Source organism: Nannospalax galili, unplaced genomic scaffold (genome assembly GCF_000622305.1).
Source record: "Nannospalax galili isolate Female #2095 unplaced genomic scaffold, S.galili_v1.0 scaffold690, whole genome shotgun sequence".
NCBI classification, from domain to species: Eukaryota; Metazoa; Chordata; class Mammalia; order Rodentia; family Spalacidae; genus Nannospalax; species Nannospalax galili.
Genome location: NW_008329288.1, coordinates 1,241,777 through 1,250,215, shown reverse-complemented (window position 1 = coordinate 1,250,215; position 8,439 = coordinate 1,241,777). Strand labels below are relative to the sequence as shown.

The 8,439-nt window shown below is 48.8% G+C and overlaps 1 protein-coding gene across 2 annotated transcripts in view; it reads left to right on the top strand.

Moving 5' to 3' along the window:
- Nucleotides 1-6,599, top strand: part of St3gal4 (ST3 beta-galactoside alpha-2,3-sialyltransferase 4) — a 43,564-nt gene extending 36,965 nt beyond the window's left edge. For both annotated transcript variants that reach the window (XM_029564281.1, XM_008834603.3), the window contains exons 7-11: nt 562-657; nt 746-935; nt 1,627-1,770; nt 5,483-5,626; nt 5,939-6,599. In XM_029564281.1, the coding sequence (XP_029420141.1) occupies nt 562-657; nt 746-935; nt 1,627-1,770; nt 5,483-5,626; nt 5,939-6,025 (661 nt within the window). In that variant the 3' untranslated portion in view covers nt 6,026-6,599. The remainder of the gene's footprint in view (nt 1-561; nt 658-745; nt 936-1,626; nt 1,771-5,482; nt 5,627-5,938) is intronic.
- The last annotated feature ends 1,840 nt before the right edge of the window (nt 6,600-8,439 follow it).

Sequence of the window (8,439 nt, the reverse complement as noted above, 5' to 3'; positions counted from 1 at the left end):
TTATTTATTTATTTATTTATTTATTTATTTATTTATTTATTTATAATTATTTGTTTTTGTCTTTTGAGACAGTGTCTCTCTATATAGCCCTATATGCTGCCTTTGTCTCTCTCTATAGCTCTATATGCTGCCTTTGAACTCTGAACCTTTCTGCCTCTGCCTCTTGAGTGTTAAGATTACAGGTGTACACCACCATGTTCAGCTCTTGTGCTGGGGTTTCTTGTGATGCTCTTATGTGCCTTCTTTCCTCTTGTTATCTCTCTCCCTTGCTCAGCTCAGTTGCATCTCACTTTGAGGCCCAGGTCAGCAGGACCATTATCAGGGCAGCTCGGCGATGCCTCATCCATGCAGAGCAGAGGCTGAGGAGAGCCTAGAAACAGTGCCCAGTGTGTGGAGAGCCTAAGGCTCAAGCCTCTTTTTTTCATATCTGGGTATCTCTGAAGTAGGCCGTGATTGGACCCTACATTCTCCACATTCTGGGCCCCAGGCAGATTAAGACCAGTGAGAGTACAACAGAACAGGGGCTACTTCTGGGTTTGACCTCTCCTCTTTCCATGGCAGCCTCAAGTGTCGTCGCTGTGTTGTGGTGGGGAATGGGCACCGGCTGCGGAACAGCTCACTGGGAGGCATCATCAACAAGTATGATGTGGTTATCAGGTGTGTGTAACCATCCCTCCTGTTTCCATTTGGGAACTGGATGTCCTAAATGGGGCTTCCAATAATGGCTATCCTCTCCCTGATCCAGATTGAACAATGCCCCAGTGACTGGCTATGAGGGAGACGTAGGCTCCAAGACCACCATGCGTCTCTTCTACCCCGAGTCTGCCCACTTTGACCCCAAAGTAGAGAACAACCCAGACACACTCTTGGTCCTGGTAGCTTTCAAGGCAGTGGACCTCCACTGGATTGAGACCATCTTGGGTGATAAGAAGCGAGTAAGTTGGGAAACAGGTGGGAGGAAGAGACATGGGGATGGGGACACTGTCCCAGTCAGGGTTTCATGTCCCACAGAGTGTCCTGTGATGATCCTAAAGAGCTGGTTAAGGGGTAGAGCTCTCCACAGTCAGTGCCTTAAGCTTCCAACCGAGGGCATTGTCCTATAGTGCTGATGATATGCTGCCCCAGAAACGAAGCTTGAGAGCCTATAGGAGTTGGAGTGGTAGCCAAAGGTCCCCACTCATGGGACAGAAGGGTGGCCAGAATGTGTGAGAAACCTGGGACCAGGGGAGCTTTCCTACAGTCACCTTGGAACAGGCAACAGGCTAGAAACCAACTTTATGCCATTTCTGATGGTCCCCATAGAGAGCCCACTCCTCACATCTGGTTGAGGGCTGAACTGGCATCTTTTGCCTAGTATGTAGGCAACTGAAGGCTCAAGCCCCTTCCTATCTGGATATCTTCAAAGTGAGCAGTGGTTAGATCTCACACTCTCCACATGCTGTCAGTTTACCTTCTTGACATAGTGCCCTTTGGCCTCCCATCTCTGTCACAGGCCCTCCCTCCCTTCTTTCTCACTTGCATTCTTGAGTATCTTCCTTGACTTGGATCCTATTCCCTACCTGGATTGGAGTTGAGAAATAGGTCTTCATACTCTTGTCCCTCTCCCTTCTTACTTCATCCCTCTAGGTGAGAAAAGGTTTCTGGAAACAGCCTCCCCTCATCTGGGATGTCAACCCCAAACAGATTCGGATTCTCAACCCTTTCTTCATGGAGATTGCAGCTGACAAGCTCCTGAGCCTCCCCATGCAACAGACACGCAAGGTCAAGCAGGTGATGACAGGCTGCTGATGATGAGACCAAGCTGGGAGGTTGGGGTTGTGGGTTGAAAGTGTGGAGGAACTCATGAGAGGAAAGAAGGATAAGAGGTGGCAACTTGTACTTGGCCTTTGAAGATAGGTTTCTTGGCTTGTTAGCTCACACTTAGGAGAACTGTGAGACATTCTCAACATGGGAGTGAGTGAAAGGTCTAGGTTGGACTTGGGGGCTGGACTTAGAGGATGCCTTTGTCAGGTGCTGGTCAGAATCTGTAAACTGGGAGCTGCTGGGACACTTACTGGCCCTGTCTTTGGAAAAGCATGAGTCATTGGAGAGTTACAATTAGATACTTAGTCTGTGATCTGATCTTGGAACATACTAGTCTAACGGAGTACAAAGAGTGTGAGATCCAACGTCATTTGCATGTCATGGTTTGGGATGGTGTGTCAATTTTAGTAGCTGGGGTAGTTTGTGAGTTACAGCTTTGATTTAGCACTTTATCTCCTGGTGGGGTTCAACTCACATTGTAACTCTGCAAGTGTTTTTTCATGTGTCTTAGACTCTCTCATGGGGGCATGTGAGACAGCAGAAGAAGGCAAGTCAGCAGGACTCTTGACTGCACCACATACTCTGGTATTGGGCAGGTCTGCTACTGGGATGCTTCAAGTTCTTGCCTGTATGATGGGGGATATATTTGTACTGATGGTTTAAGGCCATGGTAGGATTTAAGAAGTTAATAACGCAACCATTATTGAATGCAATGATGCAATCAGTTATGAAGATTGGAACACAGTGACTGTGCTATCAGTATTTGCCCTTTTTTGTTGACTGTTTTCTTGAAACAGGTTGGCCTCAAATTCAGGAATCCTAAGTGCTGGGATTGCAGCAAGTATGAGCCACCATGCTCAGTTATATTTGCCAAATTTTAAATAATGCTTTTTATTTTTGGTTATTGGTATTATTCAGGATCATATGTTGAATGCCTGTGGTATGACTGCTCAGTGATGGGCCTTTGTGCTTGGAGAGGAAGCTGTGCCCCCTGCCCTGAGGAGACTCAGTCTAGCAGAATAAGCTGGAGGTTGCGCTGTATAGTGATAAAATGTCACAACAGAGTTGTTCAAGTGTGCTGGAAGCCCGGAGTGGGGCAGACTTCTGCTGAGCTACCTGAAGGGCTCTACAGATGAAGTGCTACTGGGATTAATCCTGGAGATCATGGGGTGCATCAGGCACAGAGTGGAGGAAGGCATTCTATTTTGTCGTGGCCAAATAGCCCCCTCCAGTACCAAGTTATTCTAGCTCGGGTAGAGTTGAGGGCAGCAACAGAGATTTTTTTTTTTTTTTTTTTTCGGACAGGGTCTCACTATATATTCCTGCTGGCCTGGAACTAGGCTTGAACTCACAGAGATCGGCCTGTTTCTGCCTCCTTAGTGCTGAAATTAAAGGCATGTGCCACCATGCCCGGCAGCAAGGGAGACTTTTATGCCTTGGATAGGGTTGTGATAGAGTGAAGGCTCGAGAGGGAAGTAAGAGAAGCCAAGGACCGGAACCCAGTTCCTAGCAGTGGGAAGAGAAAAGAAGGGTCTTGATATTGGACTAGGTTTTCACTGCTGGCTAATTACAGCCAGATGAGTAGCCTGAGAAATACCCCAGCATTGGCTCACAGTCCTGTGGGTTCTTTAAGTGTCACAGATTGATTCTAAGAACTGAGTTCCTGTCTGGAGGCCTGGTGGGAATTCTGCTTCCAAGCTCATTTTCGTTGGTAAAAGACATAGGTTTCCATGGCTGTAGAACTGGGGTCTCCTTGTTCTTGCTGGTTGTGGACTGTGTGAGGGGGCACCCTCAGCCCATGGAGACTATAAGTATTCCTTACCCTGTAGCTCCCTCCGTCTTCAAGTCACTGACAGCTCACGCCTCTGGTTTACTTAATCCCTGATTTCAGTACCCAAATTTTGAGGGTTAATTAGGTCAGTCTATCAGGATGGTCTCCCCTCTTAAGAGCAATTGCTGTGTGTGAAACAATGAAATGTTTAATCATCCTATTTGCAAGTTCCACATAACTGTGGGAAGATCAGATTGTAAAAGAGTGAGGGTCACCAGGGATCCCTTTACAGTCTGTCTTCTACAACCTATATTTTACTGGTAGAATTGGGAGGTTTATGGCCAGTTCTAGGTTTCCTAGGTTTCTAGTTCGGATGACTGGTGGATGGTGCTATATTTATTTAATACAGAGAATGCCAGGAGGAGGGGCAGTGTGCTGAGTGTAAGGAACCTAGTTCAGGCAGAGCTGGCGAGGCGATGGCAGTGTGATTCTACAGGGGGCTAAACTAGATGAAAAGCACAGGGTGGTTAAAGCAGCAAGGTGGTCAAGTGCAGTGGTGCATGCCTGTAATCCCAACACTTGAGTGGTAGAGGCAGGAGGATAAGGAATTCAAGGTCAGCCTCAGCTACATAGTGAGTTTGAAGCCAGGTGGGGCTATGTGAGACTCTGTCTCAAAAAAAAAAGAAAGTAGTAAGGTGAAAAAGAAGGCCCACCAGGGTTGAGAAAATGAGGAGACAGAGACAGTTGAAAGGGATTCTGGAAGAAAGCTGACATTAAAAGGTCTGATGGGGTCCAGAAAGTGGCTCTCAGAGGGGAGTGGCCGACTGAAATGTCCTATAAAGCATATTATTAGATCTAAGCAGGGTGAGATTCATGAATATCAGCATAACCGTTGTTGAGGCCAAATTGAGAATGGAGGGAGTGGGTATAGGGAGAACAGGCAAGGTATCACTGCCCCTACTTGACAGAAGGGATAGCCTCTGCCAAAAAAGGCTACACAGTCAGTGAATGTCAAACCTCACTGGAGGGCAGATTCTCCCTCGCTTTGAGCAAGGTGTTTAATATTTGTAGGTTCCACTTTCCTCATTATAAAATGGGGCTAATAATGGTATCTGCCCATAAAGGAGCTGAGGAGGAGGACTGGTTGAGATGAGGCATTATACTATGTTAATAGTGTCTGGCACACAATAGGCCCTAAGCAACAGAGAGTATTATGGTGATTGTCATCCTGACAGCCATGATCCTCCCTAGAGACCCAGTCCTTCCCCCAGAGGTGTGAAGTTGTATTATCTAGTATGTTGCTGTGTCAGCCAGACTTTCACAAACCCTGACATCAGCAACTTAAGAATGGAAGGATTTATTTTGCTCATGGTTTCAAAGATTTTAGTCTATCATGGCAGGGAAGACATGGAGTAGAGCTGTCACACATGACATGCTAAAGGCAGAGAGATTGCCTACAGGTCTCTGGCCTATGGGATGGTGCCACCCACATTCAGGGTGGGTTTTCCCTCCTTAGAATCTTTTCTGGACATTTTCACAGATACATCCTAAGTGTGCTTTGGTAATCCAGTCAAGCTGACAGGATAACCCCTATAGTAGCCACTAGACACATGTGACAATTTAAGTTTAAAACTCAATATTAGGGCATGGGGTATAGGCCAGTGGTAGAACACTTGCCTAGAATACATGAGACCCAGGCCTCATCTCTAGCACCACAAAAAATTTAAAAATTCATAGAGTAACAAATCCAGTTCCTTGGTTCAGGTGTTCACTTGTCTGGCAGTTGTCCTGCTGTGCAGGACAGGCGAAGGACATTTCCATGGCTGTAGAAAGCCACGTGACAGTGCTGGCCCAGGGGAATGGGGAGGTTTGGGGCTCCCTCAAAAGCCTTCCTACCTTGTTCCTCAGAAGCCGACCACAGGCCTGCTGGCCATCACCCTGGCCCTCCACTTCTGTGACTTGGTGCACATCGCTGGCTTTGGCTACCCAGATGCCTTCAACAAGAAGCAGACCATCCATTACTATGAGCAGATCACGCTCAAATCCATGGCAGTAAGTGGCCTTGCTTAGCAGCCCAGTGAGCCAGATGGGTTGGGAACAGACCACCAGAGGGACACTGGGAGAGAGGAAGGGGCACAGAGTGGCACAAGATGAGGCCATTCAGTGTTAGAACTGGCACCAGGGTACCTGGGCACTCCAGCTGGTATCCTCTGTATTTGACCACATGATTGCTGTCTTTTGAGAGCCCACATAGGGAAGAGATCTCCCAAGAAGTATGGGAGCTGGGGGAAGGGGAGGGAGATCTTCCTGGGGTCAGAGAGGTGCCTGGTAGCCCTTTGTTTACTACCTTGGCTCTCTCCACAGGGGTCAGGCCACAATGTCTCCCAAGAGGCCCTGGCCATCAAGCGCATGCTGGAGATGGGAGCTGTCAAGAACCTCACGTACTTCTGACTTAGGCGAGATCTGTCATACTCTGCTGTCTGGATGATTCCTGTTTAATGGCTGTGAAGTGCCTGGTACCAGTACGATCCACTTGGACTCACCCTCCTTTAATGGGGAGGGCGTCCTGGGACTGGTCAGGTCTCAAGCAAGGCCATACCCCTGACTACTCTGGTGAGGTCCAGATTTAGACAGGGTGGAGACGCTGAGGCTGCAGGAGCCTGTCCAAGGAAGGGGGCTTGTTGCTGTGGCATCCCCTCTCTGCCAGCACCAAAAGATTATTTAACATGCTATTTAATTAAGTGCTGTGGGCTGGTTCCATAGCATTCAGAAAAGGGGCACAATACAGTGTTCTGCCCACTTTTTTATAAAACTTAACATGTGATGGGCCTGTCAAGGCCTAGACCTAGAGCTGGCCTCCCTGGAGGATGGAGGCCTCAAGAGTGGGAGGGTGTCCTCCAGAGAGGGGCTGCTACCTCCCAGCGGGCTTGGGAAGAGCACTGGTGAGGGGGTTCCAACAAGAAGGGACCTTATGTGGCAAAGAGGTTGCAAATCAACCATTAAAATATTTTTTCCTAAAACGGAAGCAGTTGTCAGCTCTCTGTCCTTTGAGGTTGGGGAGGACCTGCTGGGGGTGTGGCAGCGCACAGGCCTGATAAGACTACAGCAAGGCGCAGTCATTCCGGGGAATAATTATTGAGATGGTGCCCAGGCGAGCATTACCACCCTGGCAGAGCAGACAAGTAAGCAGTGCCCAGATCAGCCCTGTCTGTGGACACCCAGACTGGCATCTAACATTCTGGGAGACTAAGGATGGGAGGAGGGGTAGAGGATGCCAGATGGGAGTGGCTGAATCCCTTCCCATCTTCCTTCCTTTCCCTCACCATTCTTCAATTACCCAAGTCTGACCAGGAGGTACAAGTTTTAAAGACGGGGTGGAGTCAGACAGAGAAAGCCATTTCCTTTCTCAGATTAAGTGGGAATCCTAAAACGGAGGTAGTGGAAGGTCCTTCGAATGCAGCAGCACAGGATGCCAGATTTGGAGTGGGTAGGGCTGGAGGACAGCCCTGGAGGGATTTGGCAAGGCCCACCAGCCAGTTGCTGGTCTAAGGAATGAGACTGTCTTTCTCAGGTCCCTCAAATCTTAAGTGCTGCCATTTGCTTGGCTCTCTGGTCTTTATTCTCCATCTTCCAGGTCCTGCTCTACTGCCAACTGGGCTGCCTGCCACCCCCACAGCTGTTCCTTTACATCTGGAGCCAGGAGGGAGTGTTGGAACTGCCCCCAGGAACTGGCTTTCTCGGAAAGAGCTGCAGACTTGAGGTTTTGAGACAAGCCAGGCTGGGATGGGACAGATATAGAAGGGAGTGGTTTGGAGGGATGGAGGAGGATGATACAACAGCACAGAGAACAACCAGCCTCAACTCACAGAACACTCCAGAGGACCAGTGCAAGCAGTGGAGTTGCTTGTAGTTTCCCAGGCCTGGTGGCGTTTCTAGCTGCCCTCCTTCTAGGGGAGAGGTGATTCTGAAAGTCAGAAGGACCCTAGTGTTTGTAGCCTCAAGCCCCCTCCCCTCTACCCACAGACAAGCCCTGTCTTTTTCAGTGGGATCCTGTGACCCGAGTAGGGGTTGTGAATGCCTGTAGACATCCCAGCTCTGCTGATCCTGCAGCTTCTCTATGCAAGGGAGTGTATGTTTCCCCATCCAAGGCCCTTGAAAGTTCTGTCTGCATACATGATCCAGCTGCCCTGGACTGAGGCCACTGCCTGATACTGAACGTGCCTAAACTTGAGCCAGAATCCAATATACAGGGCTGGGTCACATTCCCCCTCCCAGCTCCACAGGAACACACAGAGATGGAGGAGTTTACATTTTCAGGTTGACTGAGACCTTCGTGACCACATATACAGGAAAGTGTATCTGCGTATCACAGGCCAGTTTGCTGGGGATGGGAATGTGCATAGCTTTCTCCAAAGCCTATACAGGCTGAGGCAGTGCTCTACAAGGGTCAGAGCTGGGAGTGCGGCTTTGATGTGGAGTTGCTGGATGTGGTTCTTTGGTGTTCTGGGAAAGAAGCTTTCAGCCCAACTAATGTGAATGAACTGTCTGCCAGCTTGCCTGGTGCTCATTAAATCATGCCCTGAAAAGGGAGCAGGAGGGGAAAGAGGAATGGGGGATGCAGCTGAGCTCAAGTCGGGAAATCAAGGTTCTACACCAGGCTGCATCCAACTCCTGCTGTTCTGTCTTCAGCCAGTCAGCTCTCTCTACTTCATACCCCGATTTCTGCATTCCTCGTAACCAGACAGTGAATCCACTTAATCTCAGGTACCTGGAATGCCTGAGGAATAGAAATTCCAGGGTCTCATGCTGCTGGGTGTGGGAGCCAGGAATCAAATTCTAACAAGCATCCAGAACCACTGTTCTAA